The 20,894-nt window shown below is 36.2% G+C and overlaps 1 protein-coding gene across 5 annotated transcripts in view; it reads right to left on the reverse strand.

The window, feature by feature from the left end:
- Positions 1-20,894, reverse strand: part of CCDC15 (coiled-coil domain containing 15) — a 58,498-nt gene that overhangs the window by 18,776 nt on the left and 18,828 nt on the right. For 2 of the 5 annotated variants that reach the window (XM_057695991.1, XM_057695993.1), the window contains 9 exons: positions 20,422-20,544; positions 19,680-20,162; positions 18,983-19,102; positions 18,618-18,740; positions 16,015-16,089; positions 15,583-15,705; positions 14,981-15,100; positions 9,883-9,975; positions 8,617-8,720 (listed from right to left, as the gene is read on the reverse strand). In XM_057695991.1, coding sequence (XP_057551974.1) covers positions 8,617-8,720; positions 9,883-9,975; positions 14,981-15,100; positions 15,583-15,705; positions 16,015-16,089; positions 18,618-18,740; positions 18,983-19,102; positions 19,680-20,162; positions 20,422-20,544 — 1,364 coding nt within the window. Of the gene's footprint in view, positions 1-1,787; positions 2,219-7,973; positions 8,055-8,616; positions 8,721-9,882; positions 9,976-14,980; positions 15,101-15,582; positions 15,706-16,014; positions 16,090-18,617; positions 18,741-18,982; positions 19,103-19,679; positions 20,163-20,421; positions 20,545-20,894 lie in introns of those variants that run through there. The other 3 variants (XM_057695995.1, XM_057695994.1, XM_057695992.1) reach the window with 3 other exon arrangements.

The following is a 20,894-nucleotide window of genomic DNA, read 5'->3' on the forward strand; positions in this document are numbered from 1 at the left end:
AAATATTTATATCGAATTCTGCCTAAAGGCTACCATAGACAACTTCACGAGGATTTTTCCAAGCCTCTCTCTTCTAACCCCAATCCAAAATACATATACACACACACTTTTTTACTGCAGCAGTTTTTGTCAAGTTACTTTTAAGACAAGGGTATTATAACATATCTCAAAGGGGAAAAAATGTGAGAATAAAAACATACCAAAGGAACTATTAAACACCTCACAGGAGAACCATTCTCACCAGTGGACTGCCACATAAAAATTTCAGAAGTCGCTGTGCTCTCTATTGCAAAATAAACAAGATAGCCTCTTACAATGTAGGGGCCCCTTACAATGTAGATATTGCTTAGGCTCCTAAAGTCAAATACACTAATGATAAAAAAAAAAATTGAAATGCAGAAAGAATAGAAAAACAAATTTATTTCCACCAGTGAAAGACAACTCAAACATTTTGGAATGTTTACTGTAGTCATTTTGTTCACCATTGTTTTTGCAAAAAGCTTTGTTTCTACTGGGTCCATGGCTTGGGAGACATTCAGGGGTGGTTAAGAAGCTGCCCTGGGAAAGGAGGCAAAGGCTTAGTTAGGCAGAAGTCTGAAGGACAGGGGCCTGCAGAAGTGCCCCTCATAGGCCACTAGGTCTTCTTATTTTACTTGGAATTTTAACATTTATGTTCATGAGAGAAGTTAGTCTATAAGTGTTGCTTTCTAGTAACATCCTTGTCAGGCTGGTACTAAGAATATGCTGGCCTCTACAATTATCTGGGAAGTATTCCCTGTTTTCCATTTTCTAGAGTAGTTCATGCAAACCTTAGTGTTATTTTTTCCCTTTAAACACTTGGGATCCCATGATGAAGACATCTGAGCCTGGACCTGAACTTTAATTTTTCTTTTTGGTAAGATTTTTTTCAATAAGTGATATCATTCCTTTATGTGATATGTTTACTCAGATTTTTATTTCTTCTTGCATCCATTTTCAGTTTTTTATTTTTACAGAAGTTTGTCTATTGTAATAGACAAATTGATCAAACTGATCAGATTTTTTAGTGTAAAGTTGTTCATAATGTTCACTTATTAACATTTAATATTTCTAGGCTCTGTAGTAATGGCTCCTTTTTCATTCCTAACACTGGTTTTTACTGATTAGTAAAAGTGATATTCCCCAGCAAAACTAAATTTTCAAAGAACCCACATTTGTCTTTGCTGATTTTCTCCATTGTACATTTGTTCTCTATTTCATTGATTTCTATTCTTTCTGACTTCCTTCTTCTGGTTTGATTTGCTATTTTTTCCTAGCTTCTTAAGATAGCAAATTGTAACATTGATTTTTTTAGCCTTTTTTACTTTTTCTGATAATTGCACTTAAGACCAATGTTCCCTCTAGGTACTGCTTTAGCTGCATCGGAGAAGTTCTGATATGTTTTATTTTCATTCTTATTCCCTTCAAAGTACTTCCTAATTTCCAGTATAATTTTATCTTTGAACCACAATTCTTTGAAAATGTACTTATTAATTTCTAGCTTACTAATAAGAAAAAAAAACCAAATTGTACACGTTATATATATGCAGTTTATTGTATGTCAACTGCATCTCAGTAAAACTTCTTAAAAAAAATTTCTAGCTTAATATTGCTATAATTAGAGAACATACTCTATTAGATAACCCAGGATATGATCAATTTTGGTAAATGCCATGGACAGTTGAAAATATATTCTGTCACTGTTTGGTGTTTTTATGAATGTTTTCATTTTCTTAAGGAAATATCTAACAGTTAAGTGGCTGGGTCATAGAGTAGGTGTATGTTTAACTATATAAAAATACTAAACAGTTTTCTAAAGTAGTTGTGCTGTTTTCCTTAAATACGTGAGTTACAGTTAATCTACACCCCTGCCACTATTTGATACTGTTAAGTTGTGTTTTGCTTGTTTTGTTTTATTTTATTTTTTTGGCTGCCCTGGGTCTTCATTGCTGCGTGGGCTTTCTCCAGTTGTGGCAAGCAGGGGCTACTCTTCGTTGTGGTGCGCGGGTTTCTCATTGTGGTGGCTTCTCTTGTTGCGGAGCACAGGCTCTAGGCACGCGGGCTTCAGTATCTGCAGCACACAGGCTTAGCAGTTGTGGCTTGTGGGCTCTAGATCACAGGTTCAGTAGTTGTGGCACATGGGCTTAGCTGCTCTGCTGAATGTGGGATCTTCCCAGATCAGGGTTCAAACTTGTGTCCCCTGCATTGGCAGACAGATTCTTAACCTCTGCACCACCAGAAAAGTCCCTGTTTGTTTTTTTAAGCTATTCTAGTGAGTATGAAATGGTATCTCATTTTGCATGAAGTGCCTATTTTAAGATCATACTTTTTCAATTTTAGACTTTCTATTTTACTCTAAAGATTCCAGTTCTCTGGTGAAATTCTCCATATTTTCATCTATTTTCTCCATCTTTTCCTCTATTGAGGAAATTAATCAACTATTGAGGATATTAATCAACTATTTTAAAGTCTTTGTCTGATAACACCAGTATCTGTGTCATCTGTGAGCCTGCTTCTGTTGTCTCTTCCTTCTCTTAGCTTTTGGTTATCTGTTCCTATCTCTTGACATGCCTAGAAAATTTTGATGGAATGACGAATATTGTTTTAAATTTTTTTATAGGCTCCAAACATAGAAAGATAGATAAGAACACACAAGATCTAGTCTGTTAGTAAACATCAAGTATGTAATACAGTATTGTTAACTATAGTTACCATGCTGTACATTATTAGATCCCAGAACTTATTCATGTTATAACTAAAAGTTTGTACCCTTTGATCAACATTTCATTTCCCCCATCCCCCAAGTCCTGGCAACCACCAGTCTATTTTCTGTTTCTATAAGTTCAATTTTTTTATATTTAACATGTGAGATCATAAAGTATTTGTCTTTCTTTATCTGACTTATTTCACTTAGTATAATGCCCTCAAGGTTTATTCATGCTGTCACGAATGGCAGGATTTCCTTCTTCTTCATGGCTGAATAATATTCTGTTATATTTGTACCACCTTTTTTTTTATCCATTCACTTGTTGATGGACACTTAGGCTGCTTCCATGTCTTGGCTATTGTGAATAATGCTGCAATGAACATAGGAGTGCACATATCTCTTTGAGATAGTGATTTAATTTCCTTCGGATATATACCCAGAAGTCGAATTGCTGGATCATGTGGTAGTTTCATTTTTAATTTTTTGAGGAACCTGTATAGTTTTCCATAATGTCTATACCAATTTATATTCCTACCAATAGTGCACAAGGGTTCCCTTTTCTCTACATCCTTGCCAGCCCCCACCTCTTCTCTTTTTGATAACAGCCATTCAAATACGTATGAGGTAGTACCTCATTATGGCTTTGATTTTCATTTCCGTGATGATTAGCAACGTTGAGTACTTTTTCATGTACCTGTTGGCCATTTGTATGTTCTTCTTGGAAAAATGCCTATTCAGGTCCTCTGCCCATTTTTTAATTGTTTTTTTTTTCTATTGAGTTGAGCAAGTTCCTTATATATTTTGGATATGAACACCTTATCAGTTATATGGTTTGCAAATATTTTCTCTCATTTCATACACTGCCCTTTCACTTTGTTGTGCAGAAGCTTTTTAGTCTGATGTAGTCTCACTAGATTCTTTTTGCTTTTGTTGCTTGTGCTTATGGTATCAAATCCAAAAAAATCACTGTCAAGACTAATGTCAAAGAGCTTACCCCTGTGCTTTCTTCTAGGAGTTTTATAGTTTCAGGTCTTAAGTTAAAGTTTTCAATCCATTTTGAGTTGATTTTTGATGGTGTAAGATAGGGGTCCAGTTTTCCCAACACCATTTATTGATAAGGCTATCCTTTCTCCATTGCATATTCTTGGTTCTTTCATCATAAATTAATTGATTTATTTCTGGACTCTTTATTCTGTTCCATTGATATATATATATCTGATTTTAGGTTAATACCACACTGTTTTGATTACTATAGCTTTTTATTTTTTTTTTAAATTTTTTTTTATTTTTTTATTTTTTGGCACATGGGCTTAGTTGCTCTGCGGCATGTGGGATCTTCCTGGAGCTGGGATCGAACCCGTGACCTCTGCATTGGCAGGCGGATTCTTAACGACTACGCCACCTAGGAAGCCCCTAGCTTTTTAATATAGTTTGAAATCAGGAAGTGTGATGCCTCCAGCTTTGTGGTCCTTTCTCAAGATTGCTTTGGCTATTCAGGGTCTTTTGTGGTTCTACATGGATTTTAGGATTGTCTTATCTATTTCTGCTATTGGAATTTTGATAGGGACTACATTATATCTGTGGATTGCTTTGGGTAGTATGGATATTCTTAACAACACTAATTGTTTTGATCCATAAGCATGAACTGTCCTTCCATTTAATTATGTCTTCTTCAATTTCTTTTAACAATGTCTTATAGTTTTCAGTGTACAGATCTCTCACCTCCTTGGTTAAATTTACTCCTAAGTATTTTATTCTTTTTGATGTTATTGTAAATAGGACTGTTTTCTCAATTTCTGTTTTCAATAGTTCATTGTCAATATATGGAAATACAAATGATTTTTGTGAATTGATTTTGTATTCTGAAACTTTACTGAATTCATTTAGTTCTAACAGATTTTTGGTGGAGTCTTAGGGTTTTCTATATATAAATATCATGTCATCTGTAAATAGTGACAGTTTTAATTCTTCCTTTCCAATTTAATGCCTTTTATTTATTTTTCTTGCCTAATTGCTCAGGCTAGGACTTCCTGTACTATGTTGAATAAAAGTGCAAGAACAGGCATTCTTGTCTTGTTACTGATTCTAAAGGAAAAGCTTTCAGCTTTTCACCATGGAGTATGATGTTAGTTATGGACTTGTCATATATGGCCCTTATTACGTCAAGGTACGTTCCCTCTATTTCCACTGTGTTGAGAGTTTTTATCATGAATGGATGTTGAACTTTGTCAAGTGCTTTTTCTGCATCTGTTGAGACAATCACATTTGAATCATCCTTGCATCCTTAGAATAAATTCCACTTGATCCTGGTGTGTGGTCCTTTTACTGTGTTGTTGGATTCAGTATGCTAAAATTTTGTCGAAACTTTTTGCATCTATGCTCATCAGGGATAGTATCCTGTAATCTTATTTTCTTGTAGTATCCTTGTCTGGTTTTGATACCGGGGTAATGCTGGCCTCCTAATAAGTTTGGAAGTGTTCCCTCCTCCTCTGCTTTTTGGAAGTTTGAGAAGGATTGATGTTAATTCTTCTTTAAATGTTTGGTAGAATTCCCAGTGGAGCTGAATGTTGTTGGAAGGTTTGTGATTACTATTTCAATCTCCCTATTTGCAATTGGTCTGTTTAGATTTTCTATTTCTTCATAATTCAGTCTTGACAGGTTGCATGTTTCTAGGAATTTATCCATTTTTCTTAGGCTGTCCAATCGGTTGGCATGTAATTGTAAATTATAATCTCTTATAAACCTTTGTATTTCTGTGGTATCAGTTGTAATGTCTCCTCTTTCATTTAGAGTCCACCTTTTTTTTCCTTCGTTAATCTAGCAAAGGATTTTCAATTTTGTTTTATCTTTTCAAAAACCAAGTCTTAGTTTTGTTGATCTTTTCTATTTTCTTCCTATTCTTTCTTTCTGTTCTAATCTTTATTTCCTTCCTTCTATTAATTTTAAGCTTAGGGACTTCCCTTGTGGCACAGAAGTTAAGAATCCACCTGACAATGCAGGGGACACAAGTTCAATCCCTGGCCTGGGAAGATCCCACATGCCGTGGAGCAACTAAGTCTGTGTGCCACAAATACTGAGCCTGCACTCTAGAGCCTGAGAGCCACAACTAATGAGCCCACATGCCACAACTATTGAAGCCCATGGGCCTAGAGCCCATGCTTTGCAACAAGAGAAGCCACTGCAATGAGAAGCCCACACATCACAACAAAGAGAACCCCCTGCTCGTCATAAGTAGAAAAAAGCCTGTGTGCAGCAACGAAGACCCAACACAGCCAATAAATTAATTAATTAATTAACTACCTAATTACTTTAAAAAATTTTAAGTTTAGTTTGCTCTTCTTTTTCTAGTTCCTTCAGGTGGAAGATTAGATTATTTGAGATCTTTTTTCTTTATAGCTATAAATTTTCATCTTAGAAATGCTTTTGCTGTATCCCATAATATCACCAGATATTTTTTTATTTCCCTTTTGATTTCTTCTTTGGTCCACTGGTTATTCAGAAGTGTGTTGTTTAAATTCCACACACTTGTGAATTTTCCAATTTTCCTCCTGTTATTGATTTCTAATTTCATACTATTGTGTTTGGAAAAGATACTTGATATAATTTCGATCCTCTTGATTTGTTAAGACTTGTTTTGTGGCCTAACATATGATCTATCCTGGAGAATGTTCTGTATGTTCTTGAGAAGAATGTGTTTTCTGCTGCTGTTGGATAAAATGTTCTGTAATATGTGTGTTGGATCCATTTCATCTATAGTATTGCTCAAAAGTGCTATTTCCTTATTGATTTTCTGTCTGGATGACCTATCCATTGTTGAGAGGGGGGTAGTAAAGTCCCCAACTTTTACTGTATTTTTTATTTCTCCCTTCAGTTCTATTAATATTTGCTTCATATTTAGGTGCTCCAATGTTAGATAGATATTTACAATCGATATGTCATCTTCATGAATTGATCCCTTTATCATTATATAGTGATCTTCTTTGTTTATTGTGACCCTTCCCTTTTAACTTAGTCTGTTTTTTTCTGATTCAAGGATAGGTATCCCTGCTTTCTTTTTGTGAGCATTTGCATGGGATATCTTTTTTCATCTCTTCACTTTCAGCCTATGTGTCTCCTTAAAGCTAAAGTGAGTCTCTTATAGGCATCATCTCTCTTTTAAGACAGTGTGTTATTGGCAGAAGAACAGATAAATAGGTCAATGGTACAGAACAGAGAGCCCAGAAATAGATCCTCATAAATACACTTAAATGATCTTTGACAAAGGCGCAAAGGTAATACAATGAGGCAAAGACAGTCTTTTCAACAAATGGTATAGGAACAACTGAATAACTGTGCACACACACAAAAAAAGGAATACAGACACAGACCTTATACCCCTTGCAAAAGTTAACTCAAAATGTATCATAAAGCTAAATGTAAAACACAAAACTATGAAATTCCAAGTAGATAACATGAAAGAAAATCTAGGTGACTTTGGGTATGGCAATGATTTTTTAGATACAATATCAAAGGCATGATCCATGAAAAAAATAATTATAAGCTGGATTTCATTAAAATTAAAAATGTCTCCTCTCCAAAAGACAAAGTCAAGAGAATGAGAATTCAAGCCACAGACTAGGAGGAATACTTGCAAAATACACATCTGATAAAGTACCATTACCCCAAATGTACAAAGAATTCTTAAAACTCAAGAATGAGAAAACAAATAGCCCAATTAAAAAATGGGCCAAAGACCTGAACCAACACTTCACCAAAGGTGATATACAGATGGCTAGTAAGCATATGAAAAGATGCTCCATATCATATGTCATCAGGGAAATGCAATTTAAAACAATAATGAGATACCACACACTTCTATTAGAGTGGTCAAAATCCAAAATGCTGACTGCATCAAATGCTGGCAAGGATATGGAACAACAGGAACTCTCATTCATTGCTAATGGACTGCAAAGTGGTACAGTCATTTTGGAAGAAAGTTTGGTAGTTTCTTAGAAAAGTGAACATCTTCTTACTGTACAAGCCAGCAAATGTACTCCTTGACATTTACCCAAGGAGCTGAAAATGTATGCCCACACAAAATTTGCACATGGATGTTTATAGCAACTTTATTTATAACTGCCAAATCTTGGAAGAAACCAAGATATCCTTCAGTAGGTAAATGGATAAATAAACTGTGGTACATCAAGACATTAGAATATTATTCAGTACTAAAAAGAAATGAGCTCTCAAGCCATGGAAAGAAATTTGAGGAATCTTTAATGCATAATACTAAGGGAAAAAAGTCAATCTGAAAAGGCTACATACCGTATGATTCCAACTATATGACATTCTGAAAATACAAAGCAAAACAATGGAGCCAGTAACAAGATCAGCAGTCGCCACAGGTTGGGGGAAGGGAGAGATAAATACACAGAGCACAAAGCATTTTTAGGGCAATAAAACTATTCTGTACAACACTATATTATGTAGATACATGTCTTTATACATTTGTCAAGGCCTATAATAATGTACAACACTGAGAGTGAAGCCTAATGTAAACTATGGATTATGATATGTCAATATAGGTTTATGAGTTGTAACAAATGTATCACAGCAGTACAGGATATTGACAGTAGAGGAAGCAGTCCATGTGTAGTGGTAGGGAGTAAATGGGAACTTTCTGTACTTTCTGCTTAATTTTTCTATGAACTTAAAACTATCCCCCCGTCCCAAAAAAAGTCTATAAAAAACATAGCTCTTAACTATCTTTTTATACTACAACCCAAATCAAAAACAGGTGTTTCCACTATGGATAAGAAGGTAAAACCACTGCTTGATTATTTCTAAAACCTAGCTTCCAAAATCACCATAACTGGTAATTTAAGCCTCACGGTGAGGGTCAAAGAACTTACTTTTCAATTTTCTTCCTATGTTCTTTTCGCCTTTGTTGTTCTTTCACTTGTTCTCTCTCAATATCCATGAAAAGTCGTCTATATCTCAGGTACTGCTTTTGACACTAAGGAAAAGAAGTTAAAATTGTTAAGATTCTGCTCTCAGAGGACTTTCCAAGAAAGGAAAGTAACCTTGTGTTATAGGCAAGAAAACTATATGATACAGAAGTCACAGGGAATTAAGTCCTTAATTTCCTTCTATTTATGGTGACTCAGGATAATATCACATACAGTAAGAGATTTATATTTTCAAGCACATAGCTATTAGATGTAACAGACAAATCAGAGAAAGAAGTATTAATTTAGTTTGCCTTTAGCATGGTCCATTGTCAACAGCACTTGAGGAAATGATCATATTTAATAGAATGAGATACATACTATACTTACTCTGTGTTCCCTAGTAGTAAGTACCACAGAAGCAGAGCCAAAGAAAGAATATGAGAGGTATTTTATAACAGAACAATGGTCACTTTAACTTTTCAAAATTAAAACCACACCACAAAAGCACACTCTAAGCCTAGCCTAATATGATGGGGAGGAGGGAGCGAGCATCACACTTTTAAAGGGAACTAGTATAATAAAAGTAAATGCTACTACCCTGTGTGTGATCTTTTCACACCTCCAAATTTATATATTCTCTTTTAAGAGCACAAGCTGTTCAAAGAGCACTAGTATACACACAGACATGTTTTTGTCCTTCAAGTAGCTTGTGCCTTTTTGGTAAAAATTATTAAAAGTATAATAGCAGTTCTCAATATTGAGGATATATCACAATCATCAGTGGTATTTTTTTAAAACACAGATGCCCCAAACCTACTGATTCGGTATATATGCTTTGGGTCCAGGCATTTCTATTTGGAAAAAAGCTCCATGTCTGATTCTGGTGCATGGCCAATGTTAAAAAGTATTCATTTAAACTACCTTTAGATTGAAAAGGAAGAAAAGGAAGTCATATATTAAAACTCTTCCTTTAAATAAGCTATTATGGCAAATATACACTAACTGGAGAAACTCACTAGGATCAGCTTTCTGATTTCACATTCAAGGTACCCTAAATCCTAGAAGCTTAGAAGAGAAGTTCAACATATTAAAATGACTCAGGTAACTTCTTTGCCTTTATCTATGGAATTTCCTCTTAATGCGTTAGGACACAACAAATTGTTTCCAATCTCAGACATACTATTATAGTAGAAATACTGATGTGCAAAAGCCATTGTTACTACACACCTCTTTCTTGTTTTCCTCTTGACTTACTCCAGACTGAAGTGCCAGTGGAGTTTGGAATTCAGTGTTCAATCCTGATTGATATTCACCACCAACCTGTTAGAAAGTCCAGTCACACAAAGTGACAAAATTGTCAAAAGCTAGCCCTACACATGCTTTTGATAATTTCGTCTATTGATTCTTTTCTCCTGCAATCTTGAGCTCAACTGGATAAAAAAGTCAAAAAAACAAATATAAAAGAATAAAGTTTTATGAAAGAATAAAAGAAGGATTAACCAAACAAAAACAATAAACAAAAGAAAGGATTCAGGTCAAAAACATGGATGAACTAATGACAAATCAAAATATTCAGAATAAAAGTCCTTCTAAATTGATCACTTGATATCACTCTGTCATGAATGTGTGCTTGGGACTGAATCCAAGATACAAAACTAGATCCCTTAATATTGCAGATCTATAATCATTTTCAATTTATACACATTCTTAATAGATGTGAGTTTAGAGAATAAAAGCTTGAAAATATTACAGCAATCAACTGACACGGCAGGGAAGAAACTGGAGCTTATTCCCCCCCAATTATAAGAAAAGCCTGTTGACATAACTCAGTACACTTACTTGGAGATTATATGGCTCAAAATATGATCTCTAATTTTTAGAAATAAAAGTTTAAAATTATTTTTATCTTTATAGCTTAAAAGTTATTTATCTTTCAGCAAAGTTGCAAGATACAAGATCAGTATGCAAAAATCTATTATATTTCTACATACTTGCAATGAACAATCTGAAAATGAGATTAAGAGGAAAATCCATATAAAATACCATCAAAAAATGCTTATGAATAAATTTAACAAAGGCAGTGTAAATTGTATACACTGAAAACTACAAAACATTGTTGAAAGAAATAACAGATCTAAATGAATGAAAAGACATCTCTTGTGCATGGATCAGAACACTGAATATTGTTAAGATGGCAAATTGCTCAACAGATTTAATGCATTCTGCATCAAAATTTCAGTTGACTTCTTTACAGAAGTTGACAAGGTAATCCTTAAATTCATATGAAAAAGCAAGGGACCCAGAATAGCTGAGATGATTTTGAAATAGAAGAACAAAGTTGGAGAACTCACTCTTCCCAATTTCAAAACTTACTGTAAAGCTACACTAATCAACACAGTGTGGTACTGGCATAAGGACATACTTATAGATCAATAGAATAGAACTAACAGTTCAGAAATAAACTCTTAAATTTACAATCAACTGATTTTTGACAAGAGTGACAAGAGAATTCAATCGGTAAAAAGAGTCTTTTCAAATGATGTTGGATCAACTGAATATCCACGTGCAAAAAAGAATGAAGTTGGACCCCTGCCTAACACCATATATGAAAATTAATGCAAAGTGTATCACAGATCTGAAAGTCTTAGAGAACCACACATGAGTAAATCTTTATGACCTTGGATGAGGCAATGGTTTCGTAGATATGACACCAAAAGCACAAGCCATGAAAAAGTACGTAACCTGAACTTCTTCAAAATTAAAATTTTCTGTGCTGCAAAGGAAACCACTGAGAAAGTGAAAAGACAACGTACAGGATAGGAGAAAACATTTGCAAATTTCAAACAAATAAGGGTCCTGTATGTAGAATATATCAACTCACATAATAATCAAAAGACAAATAATCCGGGGCTTCCCTGGTGGTACAGTGGTTAGGAATCCACCTGCAATGCAGGGGACTTGGGTTCGATCCCTGGTCCGGGAAGATCCCACATGTTGCAGAGCAACTGAGCCCGTGCACCACAATTACTGAGTCTACGCTCTAGAGCCAGTGAGCCACAACTACTGAAGCTCGTGCACTAGAGCCCATGCTCCACAGCAAGAGAAGCCACTGCAACGAAGAGCAGTTCCTGCTTGCTGCAACTAGAGAAAGCCCGTGCACAGTAACTAAGATCCAGTGCAGCCAATAAATAAATAAATAAATACATGTATTAAAAAAAAAGGCAAATAATCCAAATTGGGTAGAGGATTTAATAATTTTCCAAAGAAGCTACATATATGGCCAATAAGCATATGAAGAGATGCTCATAATTAATCATCAAGGAAATGTAAACCAAAACCACAATGAGATACGACTTCACACCCACTAAGAGAGCTATAATTTCAAAAAGGCAGACAATAACAAGTGTTGGTGCTGATGTGGAGAAACTGGAGCCCTCAAAATACTGGTGAGAATGAAAATTAGTGCAGCCACTCTGGAGATCAGTTTGGCACTTCCTCAAAGTTTAAGCATATGGTTACCATACATCTCAGCAATTCCCCTCCTGGGTATATACCCAAGGGAAATGGAAACCCATATCACAGAAAAACTTATAAAGAAATGTTCATAGCAGCATTAATCACGATAGTCAAGAAGCGGAAACAATCCAAATGTCCATCAGCTGATGAATGGATAAATAAAATGTGTTGTATGCATACAGTGGAAAATTATCCAATGAATAGGAATGAAGTACTGCTACATGCTACAAGGTCAATAAACTTTGAAAACATTATGTTAAGTGAAAGAAGTCAGTGACAAAAGGCCATTCCATGATCCCATTTATATAAAATGTCTGGAATAGGCAAATCTATGGAGACAGAAAGCAGACTAGCGGTTGCCTAGGGCTGGGGTTGGGGGTGAGGGGAAAAACGGAGTGAGTGGCTGCTGATGGGTATATGACTTTGGGGGAGGGATGAAAATATTCTAAAAGTGATTGTGGCAAAGTTTGCACAACCCTTTGAATATGGTAAAAGCAATGAATTATACACTTTAAATGGATTACTTTTATGGTATATAAAATAGCCAATTCTCTTTATTTGAATACTCCTTGTCTGTGAATTTGCCTGTTCGCTAAAATATATTTGTTATCACAAAATTAATACTTGTGGTGCTTTTGTGGTCACTTGCAGACATGCATAGAGCTGTGAAAAATTTGAGTTGTCAGATGTACACATTGCCAGCTGAGGTCAAACAAGGTGATCCTCTGCTTTTTTTTGAGCCTTCATACTGTAAACAAGTATCCTTTTCAAGGTACATTTCGTGCAAAGGTTTTTGCATTTTTGTGCTTTTTTTGTTCATTTTGCTATTTAAAACAGCCCTTCAGCACAGTTCTGAAGTACTACCTAGTGTTCTTAAGCATAAGAAGGCTGTGATGTGCCTTATGGAGAAAACACATGTATTACATAAGCTTCGTTCAGCCACGAGCTATAATGACATTGGCCCTGACTACAATGTTAATGAGTCAATAATACATATTAAATAAGTTGTCTTTAAACAGAAATTCATGCAAAACAGTTGACCAATGGTTCAGTATTCACTAAAATTCAGTGTTTATGGCAACTTTATAGAATATAACTAGTATGAATAAAGAGAATTGATTGCATATTTCAATAAGGCCATTATTTTTAAAGTTGTTTGTTATAAAGAAAACCTGAAAACCATACACAGCAAAAAGCTAATGGTGGTTATCTCTAGGATTTGGGTTTTTTTTTTTCTTTTTGTTTATTTGTATTTACTTTTACTATAATGAAAATGAAATTATTTTCTGCTTTCAAAAAAGTAAGAAAAACTGGACTTTCAGCACTGGCCAAGGAGTAAGCCCACTCTGAACCTCTCTCTCTCTCTCTCTCTCACTGATTGTAACTAAAAATTCCAGGAAATGTGGTCCCTGGTATCTGGAGAGTATATGGAGTGGGTATCCCAAAGAGGAGTGAGTTCAGAACTCTACTCAGTACTCTGTAATGACCTATAAAAGAATGGAATCTAAAAAGGAGTGGATATATGCATAACTGATTCACTTTGCTGCACAGCAGAAACTAACACAACATTATAAATCAACTATACTCTGATAAAAATTAAATAAAAAAAAAGAAGAATGAGTTAGAAAAATGGATTCCTTAATTCTGTGTATGAACTGGCACACATCCCAGAATCACCCCTGAGCTGTGCATGCATGGGATGGACTTCAAGAATAATGAAGGCTTTGAGAACTGAACTAACATTGGAGTCACTGTTCAGAGAAGATGAGAAAGAACAAAATAGTCTGAACTTAACCAAGATGACTGCTTGCTAAAACAAACAAAAATATATGCAACATTATTCAGAGGGTTTTAATAGAAACCAGTCTCACAATATAATATTCAAAACTGGACCCAGAAGAAAAGATGGCAAGAGAATCCAGAATATGGATCCAAAGAAAGACAACTTTTCCTCTGAGATTAGTAGGAACAGGTAAGAATGGCAAAAAAGTAAATGGTCAAGGGAGTTACTGCATGATGTTTTTTTTTTAAATTAAAGTCTGAGAGTATGGGGGTGCAGCAAGAACTTTAAGGAGTACTTAAGGTTTAGAATTATCAGTGTGGGCCATAGTTGAGGGAGCTGACAAGTGAAAAGTAAGAAAAAAGCTAAGCAGCACTGGGGGCCCAGCTGTGACTATAATCCCTAAGGATGAATGTGTATAAATCTACACTGTTAAAGAGTTTTTTTCCTATAAGGCTGGATTATTTGGGAGCCTAAAAGGTAAAAGGACTGATTCAGGGTGGAGGATTTTCAGGGCTGGTATAGCAGAAGGACAAGAAGAAGAGGTTCTGACTACCAAAGCTGCACCCTCAATTAAACAGGCAGGATTAAGTACCCCTCTTCTGGGCTCAGTTAATGCCCTATGACCCTAACAAGCTCCAGCCCAAATTCTGTATAGTTTATTTCTCGGTGATCCTACCTTATACTCTACCAGGTTACTGATGGAGATCTAGCCCTGGCTGTTGATGAAAGACCCTCCTGACCCCTCCCCATCAGAAACCACTTGTTTCTTCCCCTCTCACACCATAAAAGACAACGGCCACCAGAAATACACCTTTTATAAAAGAACATACATGTAAAAAATATAACTTTTCCAATAGGCAACAAGTGCTCCTGACAATACCCTAGGCTTCAGTGAATAATCTTAGGTTTTACACACTATGAAATAAACCACGAATCTGCTTTTTGCCTAGCCTTGCTGCTCCCAGCTCAGCAGGTACCTATAACCCTATCTAAATTCCATTGTTCATACTCTACAGTCCGCTCTACCTGTCTTCTGCTGGAAGCCTCTCTCTGGTTCTTGGGTGGAAGATGCTGATGGCCATCCAGAAGCAAATCTTGCCATCTCTCCCCTGTCCCAACAGATGGTTGCTGTATGGAGCATAAGCTCTAAAAGATACAAAAGCATTCACCAAGTCGCATAAGCAGTGACATAATGGTAGTGAAAATACTTTGGGCAGCAGTGATACCCCTAATGCAATCTAAATAGGTCAGAATAGTCTGATACATTATGGCATAGAAGTAGACATTACACATCTTGACATTACCATGGATCTTAACTGTATCTGCGAAGCAATCCTAAGTTTCTCTATCCATAAAACAAGGATAATAATAGTATCAGTGTCCCAGGGTTATTGTGAGAGTTAAATGAGACAATGGATACAAAGTTCTAGAACCATTCTGGCTATGGTAAATGAGCAATGAATTCAAGCTGTTAGTCTTAATAATATGAATAACATTGTTGATAATATTAATAAGAGATAACACTATCATCCTCATCATTGTTGTTAGTAGCACAGCTCTGGCAAGCCCACATCAAACTCTAACTAATTGACTTTCTGCTGCTTACTCTTTACTATACTCTGCTCTACCTGCTCTCTGGCAGAGCCTGGATCCTGGATTTCATGTAAAACATATTCATGGTGTTCCAGAAATAACTCCTTTCTCCATCTCTCATCTGTCACATTATGTGAGGCCTGCCCATAGTTCCTGTGCTAAAAGAAAACATAAACATTGAACATCAACTGTCCAAGCAATAGCCTCATGCCAGGGCAACAGTAAAAGCTTCAGTGAAGAGGCCAGAAGTAGTTTCAACGGGGCAGAATGCTCACAGAACAAGAGGACATTCTATCTTGCCCATTGTTATTGACCTTAACGCTAAACCCCTGAAGCAGTTACTACTTTGCCCTGTCAATCTTGAACCAAAACCTAAGGAATTCACCCTTTGTTACTTACTTTTCACTATATTCTGCTCTACTTACTCTCTGGGAGAGGCTAGGTCTTGAATACCACGTGAAACATACCGATGGCACTCCAGAAGCAATTCCGCTTTCAATCTCCCATTTCTCAAAAGATAAGGGTTGCCTGATACACTTGTTCTAAAGGAACAACAAAATACAAAACTAATTTTCTAAGCAAAAATGATAGGTTAGTGACAATACGGTACACCTCAGTGACAATCCCAAAATAATGATACTAGGGGAGGATAATATAACAGTTAGGGGTGTGCATTCGTGTGTTTAATATAAAACTTCCAAACATACACCAAAGTGGGAAAAAAAATAGTATAATAAATACCAAGATACCTATCACCCAGCATCGACAATTAGCAACATTATAGTTTTTGTTTCTGTTTTTAATTTTTCTTGGAGTGTAGTTGATTTACAATGTTGTGTTAGTTTCAGGTGTACAGCAAAGTGAATCAGTTATACATATATCCACTCTTTTTTAGATTCTTTTCCCATATAGGCCATTACAGAGTATTGAGTAGAGTTCCCTGTGCTGTACAATAGGTCCCTATTAGTTACCTATTTTATATATAGTGGTGTGTATATGTCAATCCCAATCTCCCAATTTGTCCCTCCCAGCAACATTGTTTTGTCATCCATTTCTTCTCCCATTTTTTTTTTCTAGAGTATTTTAAAGCAAATCCCAGATTATTCTGGCTTTTTTTTTCTTTTTCTTTTTTTGCATGGGGCAATTCTTTATTCAACACATTTGGAAGAAGATAAGGTAACAAGGCAATATTTTTATAACATTTTCTTGGGTCAAGCCAGGAAACAACTTGTGTCATTTCCCTAAGTACTCCTACTCAATGTCTCCAACAACTCCATGCACAAACACTAGAAGTGGTGAAGTCTGGGAAGTTTTCGGTGGTTAACAGCTTGTTTTGTCCTTCATCATAACTGGTTTGCAAACTGGATGTGTGGTTTTGATGTACTGCTTCAGCTGGCCAAAAGTAGAATTCCTTCAGTAAGTATAAGACTAAATGTCAGGGCTTCCTAGGTGGTGCAATGGTTAAGAATCCACCTGCCAAAGCAGGGGAAATGGGTTCAATCCCTGCTCCAGGAAGATCCCACATGCCATGGAGCAGCTAAGCCCGTGTGCCACAACTATTGAGCCTGCACTTTAAAGCCCATGAGCCACAACTATTGAGCCTACATGCTGCAACTACTGAAGCACGTGCACCTAGAGCCCGTGCTCCACAACAAGAGAAGCCACAGCAATGAGGAGCCCGTGCACCACAACAAAGAGTAGCCCCCACTCACCACAACTAAAAGAAAGCCCACGCACAGCAAAAAAGACCCAACACAGCCAATTAAATAATTAATTATTTAATTAAAAAAAAAAAAAGACAATGTTAAAAGCCAAATTTGCTGAAGTACTTGAGTTTAAGAGCAACAATTTAGGACTTCCCTGGTAGTGCAGTGGTTAAGAATTCGCCTACCAATGCAGGGAACATGGGTTTGAGCCCTGGTCCAGGAAGATCCCACATGCCGTGGAGCAACTAAGCCCATGCACCACAACTACTGAGGCTGTGCTAAAGCCTGAGAGCCACAATTACTGACCCCGTGCACCTAGACCCCATGCTCTGCAACAAGAGAAGCCACTGCGCTGAGAAGCATGTGTACCACAACAAAAAGTAGCCCCCACTCACGACAACTAGAGAAAGCCTGCATGCAGCAACGAAGACCCAATGCAGCCAAAAATAAAATAAATTTTTTTTAAAAAAGAACAATAATTTACTGATAACCAATCAATATTATATAAAACCTAGCTTATTTAACCCAAATGGCAGAGGTATGCTTTCTTACCTGGACTCTTTAGATCTGGCACATTCTGAAATAAGTGAAGACATCATACTCTTACCCTAACTCTAGAAGCTTTAATTCTATGTAGCCTACATACCAGCTAGCTTGACAAGCTCCAGCCCAAATCTTCATCTGTTACTCTTTTAGAAAGTAGACAGCCCTGTCACTGTATTCTGCTCTACCTGCTCTCTAGGGGAGGCTTGGTCTTGCATTTTAGGTTTAACATACTGATGACATACACCCCAGAGTCATTCCCTCTTCTCTCATAAAAGAAACATGTTCAGAAGAAACAACAAAAACAGAAAACAAATCATCTAACCAAAGAAACATGCTAATCTTAATACTCTAGGCTTCAGTGAGAACTCCAGGGAAATGGTACCAGATGAGGATATTCTGATACATTTTTATTTGAACAAGGATGTTATACTTTTAGCCCAACTCTACAGATCTTAATTTTTAATCCCAAAACATGTACAGAATAGTCTGACAAACCTTCCCCATCCCCACCCCAAATTTTAAATAATTTAGGGTCTGCTAATTCTTCCTATATTGCTCATGTAAGAGCAGTATGCTTGTGGTAATAATGCGGGCTTCAGCAAAAGTTGTAGCCTAATCTTAGTGAATTAAAATAGTCTAACTGATTCCACAATAAGAACATGAATGTGATTTATCAGCCTTCTGAATGACAGAACTGATTTGACTGATACAGTTCACTAAACAAGGGTCTGATTCCATATTTCACGTTACCAGTTGTTGAAAACGTATAAAATCCAGTTACTTTATTTCCTACTTATCTCTTTTTGATTGTGCTCTACCTGATCTCTGATGAAGGCCTGGTCCTGAAGTTTAGGAGGCAGACACTGATAACCTGCCAGAGAAAAGTCTTCTCTCCCTTTCTCACTTGTCATATTACAGTATGATTCCTTGAAGCGTACCTTCTAAAAGAGAAAAAAAACATAAGGTGTAAATTGTTCAGTGGGAGTAACATGATAGCAATAATATTCTAGCCTTCATCGGGAACCTTCCAGTAGTCTTTTCAACTCCAGATAATGTGAAACATCACAGAATAAAACAGAAAACCATACTTTTAGAAATCTAGCTAAGAACAAGCTTTAGAAAGTTTCAAACTAAACCCAAACAATGCAATTCCTGATGGTCTGTCTCCTTTTTTCTGCTCTACCTGGCCGCTGATGAAGGCCTGATCTTGCTCGTGTAAAAGATCCTGATGGACATCCAGAGGAAACAACTCTCCCCCACTCCTAGCTACCAAAATTGATGCTGGCTGCTTCAAATTTTCTTTCTAAAAAAGAACAAATATAAAATATCAATTGTTCAGTTAAGAAAGATAGGTTAATCAATAATACTTTAGGTTGCAGTGAGAATTCAGGAGTTAACTGAGGTCAGAGTATAATTTAACAACTTATAGACTAAAACAAAACACTATACTCTGTTCCACATAAGCCCAGCCACAACCCTAAGTAATTTACTTCCTATTGATCCCTTTCTTCTATCTCTTGGTCTAACTGATCTCTGGTGGTGGGCTGGCCTTAGAACCTGGGTAAAAAATACTGTTGGACACTTCTAGGCCACTCTTTTTTCCCCATCTTTCAGCTCTCAAAACAGATAATGGCTGTAAGAAATACGTTCCCTAATGAATAAGATTTTTTAAAAAAAGTATATTGTCCAGACAGGGCTAATATGCTGCTGATAATATCTTAACACTCAATAAGAATCCTGGACATTTGAGAAATCAATCAAGAAACTATTTTTTCCAACAATGGCTCTCCAAATCCACTGCAATACAGTCCTTGCAAATCCCACTACAAGCATTAAAGAGCTCATTTCTTTTTGTTTATCTCCTTTCCACTCTGTTTTACCTGGTCTGTGGGTAGAAAATCCTGGTCCTGACATTTGGGTTGAATATTCTGGTCTTCGGAGAGAACATGCTGGTCTTTGGGTAGAAAATCCTGGTCCTGACATTTGGGTAGAATATTCTGGTCTTTGGGGAGAACATTCTGGTCTGTGGGTAGAGAATCCTGGACTTCCAAAACAATATTCCCATCTTCTAGTTCAAAACTCTGGTCCTTCAGCATAACACTCCAAGTTTTTGTCTTAACAACCTGGGCTTCGGGCTCAACAGCTTGGCCTTCCAGCTCAACATCCTGGGTACTGAGCCTCGGCTCAGCACTCTGGGCTTTCAGCTCAACACTGTTGACGGCTGTCAAATCACGCTGGGTTTGCAGCAGGTCACCTTGGACTTCTGGAAGATAATCCTGGGCTTCTGGCAGAACATCCTGATGTAACTGATTTTCTTCTTCTTCTTCTATCACAGCAAATAGTGGATTTTTGAATTGTACTTTCTAAAAGTGAACATAAACATCAAATATAGGATGCCAAGTAGCAGCAACACTCTAGGTTTTCTGCAAGATTCCTAAAATAATCTTAAAAGGATATGGTAGTCAAACAAATTACTAAAATAAAATGTGAAATTACAGTCTTTGCTCAACTCAACAAAACCTAAATCTATACTCCCAAACCAATACAAGAATACTGGCATCTCTATCCCAAATCATAATTACTTTAATTTCTAATATACTATCTCCTTTCACTCTGCTTTACCTGAACTCTGCTAAAAGGTATATCCTTGTCTTCAGAAAGGAGATCCTGCTGGTTCCCCCAAGACAAATTCTTTTTCCCTTTCTTATCTATCATAATAGATGAAGATTCCTCAGTGTCAGGTTCCTAAAGAACACACAAACAAAAATGGAAAAAAAAAAACACAACAAAATGTATCTATTACAGGTAGAAACAAGAAAGCATGCAAAAAAATTTAGAATGCTTCCTCACACCATATATAAAAATTAACTCAAAACGGATTATAGACTTAAATATAAGAGCTAAAAGTATAAAATTTTTAGAAGAACACATAGGATTAAGCCATGGCTTAATATATACTACACCAAAAGCACAAGCAGCAAAAGAAAAATAGATAAATTAGACTACACCAAAACTAAAAAATTTTGTGCTACAAATGATAGCATTAAGAAAGTGAAATGACAACCCAGAGAATAGGAGAAAATACTTGCAATCAT

Source organism: Hippopotamus amphibius, chromosome 9 (genome assembly GCF_030028045.1).
Source record: "Hippopotamus amphibius kiboko isolate mHipAmp2 chromosome 9, mHipAmp2.hap2, whole genome shotgun sequence".
NCBI classification, from domain to species: domain Eukaryota; kingdom Metazoa; phylum Chordata; class Mammalia; order Artiodactyla; family Hippopotamidae; genus Hippopotamus; species Hippopotamus amphibius.